At 47.8% G+C, this 14,486-nt stretch overlaps 1 protein-coding gene across 1 annotated transcript in view; it reads left to right on the plus strand.

Annotated features, from left to right (window-relative positions):
* lin28aa (lin-28 homolog Aa) overlaps positions 1-12,639 on the plus strand; it is a 26,835-nt gene extending 14,196 nt beyond the window's left edge. Inside the window, exons 3-4 of the mRNA XM_061216378.1 lie at positions 7,309-7,493; positions 12,420-12,639. Of these exons, the coding sequence (XP_061072362.1) occupies positions 7,309-7,493; positions 12,420-12,639 (405 nt within the window). The remainder of the gene's footprint in view (positions 1-7,308; positions 7,494-12,419) is intronic.
* Positions 12,640-14,486: the final 1,847 nt, after the last annotated feature.

The following is a 14,486-nucleotide window of genomic DNA, read 5'->3' on the forward strand; positions in this document are numbered from 1 at the left end:
GTGTGTGTGTCTCTGTCTCTGTACGGGGTCTGTGTGTGTGTGTCTGTGTGTGTGTCTCTGTATGGGGTGCAGCTGTTGGGCCCTTGAGCAAGACCTTAACCCCACATTGCTCCAGGGGAGATTGTCCCCTGCGTAGTCTAATCAACTGTTAGTTGCTTTAGATAACAGCATCAGCTAAATAACTGTAATGTGCGTCACCGTGGGTATAGTGACTACATCGCTACAACTGCACTGAGTTGGTCACGTTATCTGCATCTAGCTATGATGCTAACTTTATAGCAGTAATTACGGATCACCCTACATAGCTCTTTCTCTCTCTCTTTCACTCTACCCCGCCTCTCTCTCTCTCTCTCTCTCTCTCTCTCTCTCCTGGTGCCCCCGGTTTGTAAACCACAGGACAGTGTCCCAGTTTAAGGGGAGAAGAGACAAACACAGAGCTGGTGGTTGGCCGTGGAGCAGTGTCTGTGATCCAGGCCGTGCTGACGGGCAGGCTTCCTTCACGCTGTTCATCGGTACTAAACCCACCACAATGTGCTTTTTGCTAACTGTAAAATGAAGGTTGCTGATTGGCTGGGCCTGACTTAAGCAAGCTTTTGAAGTAGCCATTAGGAGCTCTTCCTTTGTGGTTGTAAACGGCATTCTGCCTTTAGTGCTCTCTTCCTGTCCATCGTCTGGGTGGAGAGCTCCTTTAAGTGCTGTGTCTGACCTCTTGTCTTTCTGTCTTTCTTTCTTTCTGGGCGCTTGTAAAATGTCTGTCGTTCATAACCTGCCGAGGGGGGGGGGGGGGGGGGGGGGGGTGACCGTTAAAACGGACGCAGATTCCACAGGACCAACATCCCCCCCGAAGCATCAGGCTCACATAATTATCTAATTAAGGAAGGGGGGGGGGTTGAGTCGTTGTGTTTTCATCGGGGGTAAATATAATGTGCTTTTCACGGCGCAGATTCGGTCCGGAGATGATCCGATTCTGACGCAGAGGCCCGGTGCGCTGGGACTAGCTGGCCCTGCTGCAGCGCGCAAAATTACGCTTCTCCAGGACCGAACGCAAAAGTGAATTAAGACTCCGGTGGGAAGGTTAAATTGCACTAAATGAGGGCCTTATACATTATCTATGAAGCTCTGTTGTGTTGGTGGGTGTACGTCGCAGTGCACCTAAATTAAAACCTGAGTGTGCAACAAAGGCGATGGATGTTATAGTTCCCCACCATGCTTAACTACTCCTGAAGTCTGTGTGTAGACATACACTGGCACGCATTTGTAAAGTTGGTGTTGCGCTGACAACAGACTGTTGTTGATGTGTTGTGTGTGTGTGTGTGTGTGTGTGAGTGTTTACTGGAGACACCCAGAATATTTGGCTGATGTTTATGACAGGGTCGATGAAACACGAGTCATTATTTCATGATCCTGCTTTTATTTTTTTTAAGTCCTTTCCCATTGAGGGTCATTCACCCGATTCACCTGTTTTTTGATTGGTTCTGAGAGCAGAACGAACTCACGTTTGACAGTGTGAGTCGATGGCTCAGCAGGCTGCTAACATGTTAGCATTGTCTTCGCTGCTACGCTCATGATTCCTGTTCGGCAGGTCTTCCGTTGAATATAGACCGTTTAAAAACGGCTTTTTACCAACAGAGGGCATGATGTGACATGACCGGACGTTTTCTATCCTAGATAGCTCTGGATAAGAGCGTCTGCCAAATGGCATTTATATAATATAATATATTAATATATAATATGTAATGTACGCGACCTCCGTGGGTTGAATGCTTTGTTTACAGGTTTGCTTGCTAATGCCAGATACCTTCTGTAGAATTTTCACAGGCAATCATATCTATGAAAATGTCTGCATGGACATTTGGGCCGAGCTCTTCAGTGGCAGATTCTTCTCCCTGAGACCTGAAACAGACGTGCTGTCGGGACATTAAAGCTGGTCTCCCTACAAACGGGCTCACGGTGCTCCGATATTGACGGCGGTTCTCTGACAGATAGAGTTGTAGCCTGGCATTAATCCGACGCCTTCTCGCCTTGCAGTCTGGTACCGTGTGGTCTGGGATATAGTGCTTCAACCTCGCTCAGAGCTAACGGAAGCCTTGACGGCCCTGTGCTAATGAAAGTGATTTTGGGGAGAAAGGAGGTGTATGTAAAGGAGTAGGTTATGGGGTGCGACCTTCGCCCCGGGCCAGGCCCAGTGAATAATGAAGCCCTCTGGCGGGTCAGCCCCTCTTGGGACGTCCCAGCTGGCCGTGAACATGTGGATCCCCTCCTCCCCCCCCCATCCCTACCACCGCTCTGCTGCTGCGACTCCTAGCATCGTTCTCCCTTACCTGTTCCTGTTCCCCGTGTAGTCACTCACCTGTTCCTGTTCCCCGTGTAGTCACTCACCTGTTCCTGTTCCCCGTGTAGTCACTCACCTGTTCCTGTTCCCCGTGTAGTCACTCACCTGTTTTTCGTGATGGCAGGCATTTATATAGCGCCTTTATCCAAAGCGCTGTACAATTGATGCTTCTCCATTCACCCATTCATACACACACACTCACACACCGACACACCGACAGCGATTGGCTGCCATGCAAGGCCCCGACCAGCTCGTCAGGAGCATGTGGGGGTTAGGTGTCTTGCTCAGGGACACTTCGACACAGCCCGGGCAGGGGATCGAACCGGCAACCCTCCGACTGCCAGACGACTGCTCTTACTGCCTGAGCCATGTCGCCCCCCCATGTCACTCACCTGTTTTTCGTGATGTCACTCGCCTGTTTTTCGTGATGTCACTCGCCTGTTTCTGACTGCTGCGCCAACGCAGTGTCCTCCCACACTGTTCTCACTCACCTGTTCTGTTCTCACACACCTGTGTGTGCTGGGTGCGTGTGGGGTTTGGGTGCGTGTGCTGGGTGTGTGTGGGGCTCAGGTGTGTGAGTTGGGTTTGGCTGGGCTCAGGTGTGTGTGTTCGGTGCGTGTGGGGTTTGGGTGTGTGTGTTGGGTGTGTGTGGGGCTCGGGTGTAGATAGAGGTGTGGGGGTGAGTTGTCAGTGGTGTTTGGGCTCGAGTGTAGAGGTGTGGGGGTGAGTTGTCAGTGGTGTTGGGGCTCGAGTGTAGAGGTGTGGGGGTGAGTTGTCAGTGGTGTTGGGGCTCGAGTGTAGAGGTGTGGGGGTGAGTTGTCAGTGGTGTTGGGGCTCGAGTGTAGAGGTGTGGGGGTGAGTTGTCAGTGGTGTTGGGGTTTGGACAGAACAGCACTTTTGGGATGGCACAGGAAAAAACGGCCTGACAGGACGAATAAAACACACATCGCTATGGCGACAGCAAATAAAACATACATCGCTATGGCGATGTTGCCCGGTAACTGTCCTATAATACAGGCAGTTTCCAACATGGACAGGAAGAGGAGGACTGTGTTTGGTATAGTGAAACTTTCATTTTCCTTGTCCATATTATGTTGGTTTGTTGTGTTGTGTCGCATCTAGTTTGGAATTCTGTTAAATATTCAACTTCAAAATGTTCAACGTTCAACACAGCTTCCCAGTGAAGTTTTAGTTTTGTCCCATAGTACCCTTCTACCTTTTTTTTGCCTCCAAAAAATGTTGAGGACATCTCTGTAATCTGAGAAAAACACAAGATAACGTCCTGAAAACCCAAGGAAAACACAGATTCAAACAGGACTGGCAAAAAAAAAACTAATAGATATCATTGGTGTCATATAAAAGATTCACTTTTTTAATGCACATTTGAAGTTCTCATGCAAGCTCTGTTTACTGTCAGTGTTCCTGAACACTAACACTAATAAAGTTTGATTGATTTGAAGTCTCCATATGCTGCTCTGTACATGAGTATACGCAGTTGTTTCTTCGCCAGACCTGAGACCTGCACGTGTGGTGCATGGAGGTAATAATAATAATAATAATACATTTTATTTAAAGCGCCTTTCACGTCACCCAAGGACACTGTACAGTAGTGGCAAGTGGCAGTCATAAAACAACATATAGGGACAGACACTGTACACTTATTAAAAGACACTATACAAAAATGTAGACAATAAAATAAAGTGTATAAAACAACAAACAACAGTAGGATGGGACATGGCGAGAGTGAGATGGAGGGGTCAGTTAGGAGTAGGGAGGAAAAGCAAGAGTGAAAAGGTGAGTTTTGAGCTTGGATTTGCAGGTGGACAGTGAGGTGATATTCCATAGTGCAAGTGGGAGGGAGTTCCAGAGTTTGGGACCAGCTACACTAAACGTGTTTGTGTGACACTGGCAGCAGATTAGGAGCCTTCCTGGTGTCCCCGTAGCAGAAAGGGTCCTTCCACAGACCCCCAGGAAACATCAATGAAGCCATCATTTCACCAGAGAGAGAAAACATTTCCCTCACGTTTTCAGAATGTAAGTAGGCGGTTCTTTTGGGAGGGGGGGGGGGACTTCCTCTTTCTCCTCGTCTTGAGGCACGAGTCTGCCGAAGAACAATCCTAAGAATGTGCCCCCCCACCCCCCCAAACCCCACCCCCCCACCCCCACCTTTGTGCTGTTCCCAGAATGCACCAGCTCTGGTCAGCGTTTGCGGTCTGCCCAGATGGACTCATTTTGGAGAGAGGGTGGAGGTGTTGTGTGTGTATGTGTGCGTGAGTGTGATCTGTGATTGAGTGTGTGCTGTGTGTGTGTGTCTTTACTGTGTGAGTGTGTATGTATGTGTGCTGTGTACTGCTGTGTGTGTGTGTATGCTGGTGGGGGATGGGGTGGGGTGGGAGGAGGGGTAGGGGGGGTTGGAATGCGGTGACTCTGTGATGGGTGGGGTTTGTGTGTGGGGGGGGGTTGGCCCTTCAGGTTTGGGCTTAAGGGGTCAGAGGTCAGAGTGGGATAGAGGGGGAGGGACATCACAAACCGTTGTTTTATTTTTGTGCGGCAATGGAATACTTATTTTATTTTTATTTGGTCCACCCCGTCCCCTCTCACCGCCAAACTCACACACACACACGCGCACGCACACACACACACACACACACACACACACATACACACACACATACACACACAAACAAGCACACACACATACACACACACACACACATACACACACAAACAAGCACACACACATACACACACACACACATACACACACAAACAAGCACACACACATACACACACACACACACATACACACACAAACAAGCACACACACATACACACACACACACATACACACTCACACACGCACACACATGCACGAGCACACAGACACACACACATCTTCTCACGCACATTCATATATAAACACACATACACACACACATATACACTTACACACACACACACACGCACGAGCACACACACACATACACACACACACACACATTCAAATATAAACACACATACACACACACACACACACACATGCATATACACTCATAAATACACACACACACACACACACTCACAAACACACACACACACACACTCATAAACACACACACACACAGTCCACAGTGCTGTCTCAGGGCTTAAACAGTCACTGAGGGCACAGTGCAGATGAACACAAAGGGACCTGAGTCCTCTGCTTCCCCTGAAGCAGGCAGTGCTTCTGAGACAGACCGGTGAACACAGCACAACACAGCGCACCACAGGGTAACACACTAAAAACACAACACAGGGCAACACAGACAGACTGTTTATCTGCAACTACATACCACACTGAACCCACTGTTTATCTGCAACTACAGACCTACAGACCACACTGAACCCATTGTTGATCTGCAACTACAGACCTACAGACCACACTGAACCCACTGTTTATCTGCAACTACAGGCCTACAGACCACACTGAACCCACTGTTTATCTGCAACACAGACCTACAGACCACACTGAACCCACTGTTTATCTGCAACACAGACCTACAGACCACACTGAACCCACTGTTTATCTGCAAATACAAACCACGCATTTTCATTTGTGTGCACCTTTGTATGGAGTGTTCAGTTTCTTGGCTCCCAGACATGGAATAGTCTGCAATTCTCAAAACAGCAATTGACTGACCAGTTTCTATAGAAACCTGTGTCTTTTCAACCATTTTTAAACCAAAATTGAACTTTAGAAATGCCAGCGTATGAGATAAGGTAACAAATTAAAGAAAGCTATTTTTAGCTTCATTAAACAGCCCAATTGTTTTCAGCGGCACTTCATACAATGGGAGTGGTTTCTGTCGTGCCAGATTAGCACGTTAGCAGGGAGTATCGACTGCTGAAAATGGGGCTTTGCTGTCATCTGTAAAGATTTAACTTAATAATCAATTTAATGCTACCTTGGTGAATAAAAGGATATATTTCTTTCAAAAAAGTTAAAGATTCACAATACAATCATATCTGTTTTAACTGAATTCCTTGAAAGTGGAGTGCTTCCCTGTTTTTACTTCGTTCTTGTTCATTTTTTAAATTATTTTAAATGTGACCATAGGTTCTTCTTATTTGCTGTATATGGTGTGAGAATCTTCGTACAGATGAGGGCAGAATTGTGTGTGTCGTGGGGTGGGTTTGGGGGTGGTCCATAAACTTTTCTCCATTACTGATCTGAGATCAGCCAACGTGGACCCTACCCGTAACCCCATCCATTATGTGAAAAAGATGCAACTGATCTGAGATCAGTGACTGTGACGGTGATCACCCAATGGGTAACATACCTTCATCTTATTGGTAAGAAACATCAAGAAACATCAAGGAGATCCACCAATCAAGAGTATGTTTGGCATAACCAATCAGTGATGATGGACAAACATTACTTCCTGGATACCCACAGAATAGAGCAGAGTAACAGAACTACCGGCACATCAGCATGTCCACCAACATACTCTGTGATTGGTGGACCTTCTCTGTGATGTCACAGTAGGCCAGCTTCAAGGCCAGGTCATAATTAGATCGGCCAATGGACATCGCTGCATTGTCACCAATATTCCACAACTGCTTGACTTTTTAAAAATTCTGAACACTGGCATATGCTCATAAAAAAGTATAAACGCATTCGCAATAAGAAGGCACCACCAAGTGGACTCGAAAGTTTGGTACAATTTAAGTCTCAGCGATGGGCACATCAGCGATGATAGCGACCATCGTCAGTCGCTCTAGTGTCATCTAAAAGTCCTCGTGATCGATCATCAGACATGATAACCACCAGTGGCAGCGGCCACACGTTGCCCGGCTGTAAACTGCGCTGGATTATCCCTGTTCAGAATCCCTGACATGTGTGTATGTGTGTGTGTGTGTGTGTGTGTGTGTGTGTGTGCGTGTGTGCGTGTGCGTGTCCTGCAGCTCCCTGACGTGTGTGTGTCCTGTGTCCGCAGAGCAAGCTGCACATGGAGGGTTTCCGCAGTCTGAAGGAGGGCGAGGCGGTGGAGTTCACCTTTAAGAAGTCGGCCAAGGGCCTGGAGTCCCTGCGGGTGACGGGGCCCCAGGGGGCCCCCTGCCTGGGCAGCGAGAGACGCCCCAAGGGCAAGAGCATCCAGAAGCGCCGGTCCAAGGGGGACAGGTGAGCGCACGTGCACACGCCTACACACACACACACACTCACACACACACACTCTTACACACACACACTTGTACAAACACAAACACACACGCCTACACACACTCACACACACACACACACACACTCTCACACACACTCACCCACACACACACACACTCTCACACACACACACTCACACACACAAACACACACACACTCTCACACACACACACACTCACACACACACACACACAAACACACACACACTCTTTCACACACACACTCACACACACACACACACACACACTCACACACTCACTCACACACACACACACACACTCACACACACTCACACACACACACACCGCTACACACTCTTACTCACACAAACACACACGCCTACACACACTCACCCACACACACACACACACTCTCACACACACACACTCTTACACACACAAACACACACACACACACACACACACTCACACACTCACTCACACACACACACACACTCACACACGCTCACACACACACACTCACACACTCACTCACACACACACACACACACTCACACACACTCACACACACACACACCGCTACACACTCTTACTCACAGACACTCACTCATAGGTGACCCTCTTCACAGTCGGTGTGAGTGCTTTCTCGGGGCACACCTCTGTTCTCCCTGTGTGAGGCTTTGGTACCATCAGAAACACACACTGCTCCACACTCCTGATGGCCAATACACAAGGAAATGCCAAACCCCTAAGCCGGGGGTAAATGAAGGTGCAACGATATATGTGGGGGAACAGTGGCGGTCAAGCCCCTGTTTTCACCCTTCCTCTCCTTAACCCAACCCCCCACCCCCTATCTCATCTCCTCCCCTCCCCTCAAGCTGGTTACGGTCCGGCAGGGTCGGCTTGACGTGTGACCTGGATCAATAGTTTGTTTAAATCCGCGGGGGGGGGGGTGTGTGGAGATATCACGCCCATATGCGCTCGGCGTTCGCGGTTATCGATACGCCGGGGTTAGAGGTGTCTCCACACGTCCCTCTGTCCGGCCCGGCTCTGATCCGATCTCACCGAGGGGGGGGGGGGGTGTTTCTGTTTTCCTTAGTCCCCTGGGCCCCCCCCCCCCCCCCCCCCCCCCCCCCGTTCTCTGAAGCCCTAACTATCTCTCCCGGGCTGTGCCTGTGTAGGGAGCGTTAGCCGTTCCGGGGAGGACTTTTAACACGAGGACAGGGTTAGTGTAACGGAGGAGTTTTATTTGGCCGTGGTGTTTGATTCTGTCCCCGGGTTTTTGATCATTGAAAGCGATTGATTCTCCCGCCTGTGATTCTCCCGAGCGTGCGTGCATTGGATTTTCTCCCCTCAGCAGTTTCATCACTGTAGGACTGTATTGAGTGGCACGCAGCTCCATAATGGCTGGTAAACACACTGAGGGAGGAGGAGCTGTTTTCTGACTAATAACAGGCTGGGAAGGACATGTTGTTTCTCACCAGCTCACGGCTCTCTTATACTGTCATAAATCAGATGAGGCGATGTGTTGCTTTATTACATTCCTCTTGTATCATGAAAGAGACTATTTTTGAGCTAGTAGCATATTGATTGTTTACATTTCTCTCGTGATATCATAATCGGGACTAATCGAGAGGTAGCATTGTGTTGTTTGCATTTCTCTTGTGATGTCATAATCGAGACTAATCTAGAGGGAGCAGTGTGTTGATTGTTTACATTTCTCTTATGATGTCATAATAGAGGCAAATCTAGAGGGAGCAGTGTGTTGTTGTTTTCATTGCTCTTATGATGTCATAATAGAGACTAAGATAGAGGTAGTAGTGTGTCATTGTATACATTTCTCTAATGATGTCATAATAGAGACTATTCTAGAGGTGACAGTGTGTTGATTATTTCCATTTATCTCGTGATGTTATAATAGAGACTATTCTAGAGGGAGCAGTGTGTTGATTGTTTACATTTCTCTTATGATGTCATAATAGAGGCAAATCTAGAGGGAGCAGTGTGTCATTATATACATTTCTCTAATGATGTCATAATAGAGACTACTTTAGAGGTAGCAGTGTGTTGACTGTTTACATTTCTCTTGCAGTATCATCATACAGATTAGTCTCGGCTCTAGAAGGAGCAGTGTGTTGCTTGTTTTTGTCATTTTGATTTTATGATGTCACGATATACACTAGCCCATAGGGAGCCATGTGTTGCTTGTTTACATCTCTCATATGATGTCACAATACAGACTAGAAGACAGCATGTGCCCCCCCCCCTTTTTGCTCTTGTGTGTTGATCTGCTCTTTCTCTCTTTCCTCTCACTCTCTCATTCCACCCCCACCTTCATATCAGAGCCTGGCATCACGGATGATGTGCATCCCGTGCGACCCTGTCCATTTAATTAATAACAGATGTAGGTGCCTGAAAAAGGTCAGAGGTCACGGCTGCCATGGAAACCACAGAGTGTGCTGTGTGTTCGAGCGTGCGTGTGTGTGCTTTGTGTGTGTGTGTGTGTGTGTGTGTGTGTGAGAGTGTGTGTGAGAGTGTGTGTGAGTGTGTGTGTGTGAGTGTGTGTGAGTGTGTGTGAGTGTGTGTGTGTGTGTGTGTGTGTGAGAGTGTGTGCTTTGTGTGTGTGAGTGTGTGCTTTGTGTGTGTGAGTGTGTGAATGTGTGAGTGTGTGTGTGTGTGTGTGTGTGTGAGTGTATGTGTGTGTGAGTGTGTGTGAGTGTGTGTGTGTGCGCAGGGAGGCGGTGGGTGGGGGCAGGGTGTGGAGAGAATCAGGGGGAGAGAGGGGGAGGTCATAGTTCAAAGGTCGCGCTGCAGTATTGAGACAAAGAGCTGGTTCCCTTCCACATGCACCCAAATCAATACCCCCCCCCCTCCTCACCCCAAGCCCCTAGCTGTTTCCTCATCTGCATTTCTGGTCAATTCAGCAGTGTGTGTGCGTGTGTGTGTGTATGTGTGTGTGTTTGGGGGGTGGAGTGGTTGCTAACTGACCTGACGCCTAACATCCATCCTCTCCTCATCTGCATCCTTCTGTTTCTTCTCTCCATCCTCTCCACCTCCTTCTATCCCTCCCTCCCTCTCCCCTCCCCCTGCACTGAGGGTAATGAGGCGACTAAAAAAATCTTTCAAAAACCAGGTTTGGGATTTATTGCTAGAATAGGATATCAAATCAGATAAAAATGTGTAAAAGAAAATAGCACAATTTACAGAACAACAGCTATATATGGCTATATATAGCTTAGCTATTCAATGAAAACGTACAGGATGGTAGATCTCCAGGAACAGGGTTGGGCAGCCCTGGTGTAGTAGACATGTTGAGGGGGTTATGCTTATGCAGCACTCCCCGTCCCATAGTTCCAGCGTAGTTCTCCTCTGACCCTAAACAGCGAAGACCTTGGTGTGGACCTGGTCTTTAACCGGTGGAGCGGGGGGAGCCCCGACTCTGCCTCTAAATTGAGTTTTGTTTTGCTGTGTCGACAAACGCAGTAATGAATCATCTGAATAATCGATGGCAGCGGACAGCGGATTTTCTCCCGCTGAACATTATTGTTGTTTATGGGACAGGCCCGTCTCACGTCAGCCGGTCCCACAGTGTCCCGTCTTCTCAGAGCCCGCTGTGGTCTGTGGCTGTAGCATTAGGCGGTTCACCTTTGTGTTTGTTTGTTTGTTTGTTTTTTTTCTGTTTGTTTTTTTGGATGAATTTAACCCTTTGGAATGTATCTTTCCTTCAACATTCTCAAGTCAGTGTTCTAGAACACCCGTCGCTTTGAATCACGCGGCTGGCGATTGTCACGCCGCCAGTGAAGTTCCGTTTAAGAACACTTCCGGTCACGTGTTTGCGGTCGTGTGCATTGCAGGGCGAGTCCCGTGTGCTTTACGTCCGTGGCTCTCAAAAAACAGCGGCCCCTACTGCACTTGGCCGGCAATCTGTGGCATTCCCTGAGACCGGGAATCGCCCGTCTACAGGCTGAAACATTTTGGGAAATGCTGAATGACATCATTTTGAAGCTGCCATTTTGCATTTCTCGACTGCTGGTGGGTCCGTCATACGTCAGCCTACCTGTTGAGACAAAGCCCTTTCCCCCCCGTCAGAACACCGGGCTTTGTCACCAGCTTCACAGAGTTTGACTCCATGGAGGCACACTGCCCTCTTGTGGCACAGAGGGTACACTGCAGCTTTGTCTGAACACACTTCCTGCTGTTATTAAGATGTATTCTGGAAGATGTTACTGGTTAACTGACTTCACCCACTGAAATAAGTTCCTCTTTTTCAACCAATGTGGGCATCTGCAACATTTAGGCCGGCAGAAGCTGCTTTTTAACTTTAAGCACTGTCTGGTATTGTCACACACTTAAAAGCAACACAATCTTGAATGTTCTGAACATAGAATCGTGGTTCTGGGGGGCCTTCATTGTACACAAATTCCCAACTTCTCAGAAAGCCACAGAACAGAGAGCTGTATGTATGTGCTGTATGTGTGCTGTTCTTTCTGTGCTATTTGACCTGTTCATCATTCATTATTCAACAATGAGCATTTAATCCGATTTGTTTAATGCAATCAATTTACACAGCTGGTTTTATTTGCTAAAGCATTTTAGGTTCAGCACCCTGCTTCTATGACACTGCCCTTGTAACATTGAAGAATTAAACCAGCACCATCCTAGAGTACAAACCCCGCTTCTTAACCCTTCAAGGTGCAAGGTCACGAGCATGCGATTAGAATGTTCTTAACTGAACGTTCTACTGGCGATGTAACAATCACTACTGGCAACAGAAAGCAACAGTTCTAGAACACTGACTTAGAACATTGGAAAGAAAGACATTCCGAAAGCCTGCACTTCAAAGTGCTATTGCTTGCCTCACACTTCTCTGCTACAGGAGATCATGAGTAATCTCGTTCCTGTCGTTCTGCGACTGTGTTCCCTGCAGGTGCTACAACTGTGGAGGACTGGACCACCACGCCAAGGAGTGCAAGCTCCCCCCGCAGCCCAAGAAGTGCCATTACTGCCAGAGCATCGCACACATGGTGGCCAACTGTCCAATCAAAGCACAGCAATCATCTCCCAGCTCTCAGGGAAAGCCCGCCTCCCTGAAGGGGGAGGAGGAAGAGCCAGGCCACGCCCCCACGCCTCCGGAGAGCTCTGATTGAAGGAGCCAGTTTGTGGGCGGGGCACAGAGGGGTTGGGGCCAGGAAGGATGAAGATGAAGACCAATCAAAAATGGTTTTACTGGAGACGACCACAAAGTTCCTACGAATCTTTATAGCTGCTTTTTTGGGATTACCTCAGGTTTATTATGATCAGAATAATATTTTACTCTTTGATGGTGAAACAGTCAGGAATATAGCTCTGTTGCACTCAGGAAGTTTTTAGAAGATAATGGAATGATAGATTCACGTTTTTTGTATCACGATATATCGTAATAATCAGCCGTTTCCACCTTAATGTTGTGATGCATATCAAAGCCTTTCCATGTCTTTCACAGATAAGTGTCTTAGATTCGTACCAAAACAATCAAAGTGCATCTTCTTATTATTTTTTTTAACAAAACTGCAATTTAGTGTTTACCGTCATTAGAAGTATTTCTTTTATGTTGGGGAGAGGGGGGGGGACTTTGATTTTGAAAACTAGCTGTTCTTTTTTTAATAATCTTTCTGGTTTGGTAAGTTTGCTGCTGAGGGTTTTGGCCTCTCACTTTTTGGTGTTGTTCTGCGGTGTTGACGAGGATATTGTAAAGTTTATGACGAGCTTCCCATTTCCTGACTGTTACACTCTCAGTTTTACCACAAAGAGGGGGAGCTGGCGAGATTGTGCTTTTGCTTCTCGGTCGATGAATGTGATTTGGAGTTTTTTCAGTGGGTGGGGGTGGATGCAGGAGGGGGGGGGGCATGTTGGGTGGGGGGGGGGGGGGGCTCGAAGGGGGGATGGTTAAGGGATAGCAGGGACTAGCCTAAAATCCACTGCATGTTTTTGGCAGCTGCCAATCATTGCAGTTTGATTGTTTAGATTTCCTGGGCCAAATGAATGTTTGAACCTGTGCTGCCTGTAGTCATGGCAACGCTGCAGACGACTGTATGTTGTAACCTGCTGCGCTGCCTGTAGTCGTGGCAACGTGGCAGACGATTGTATACTTGTGTGCTCATCGCTGTCTCCTAAGCTCCGACTCCTCCGCTCCTTCCACACTGGGTCTGCCCTGGCCCCGTCAGAACTCAGCTCCTCAGAACTGTCTTTTAACAGGTCCAAAAGGATGCACATACACACACACACACACACAGGTTTTAAACACCCTCTTAGTGTGTGGTCAGTAGCACAAAGGCACATGAGAGCTGAAGTCCAGGGTTAGATAACCGTACGCCATATCACAAGCTCTGGACTCCAACTCCCATAAGCCCCTCTGCCAACTACAATTCTTATGGCAACCAGGCCAGATTCCCATCTAAATTCAGATGAGGCTTTAAACAATGCCTTTCCTAAGTTGGATACACGCCATAAAAAGCATGAGAAAATCATTATGAACATTTATCACTTCTCGTTCGGCAGCACCAGGTGTGGATTGGGAGGAGGTTGGGAGCTAGGCAAGCAGCGATGTCCCTTTCTTAGTGACTTAGCAAGACTTTGGTCCGCGTTCAATCAACATTTGTCCGTGACTTTCGCTTTTACGGCTGCGCCAAAGCATGACTCTCTGTCTTCAGAGATTAAAAGCTCGGTGAGCGATTGCCGAACTCGCCGATCTCTGCGACATCGAGGAATCATTCCTTTTAGCGTTTTTCAAAGTCAAGGACTTCTTGAAATGTTTGTTGAAGCTCCGCCATTGTCTCTTTCTCTCTCTCTCTCTCTCAGTGACCTTGGTCTCCCGGGAGACGACCCCTAAGTGGAGGTGTCTGTTGACTAGCGACTAAATCAGCCATTTCTCCGGTTTTACAGGAGAAGCTGACAGACTTTCCACCCATTTAATATATATGTATAATTGTTATGAAGCCTTTTTTTAAATCATCCT

This window comes from Conger conger, chromosome 1 (genome assembly GCF_963514075.1).
Source record: "Conger conger chromosome 1, fConCon1.1, whole genome shotgun sequence".
Lineage (NCBI taxonomy): Eukaryota > Metazoa > Chordata > Actinopteri > Anguilliformes > Congridae > Conger > Conger conger.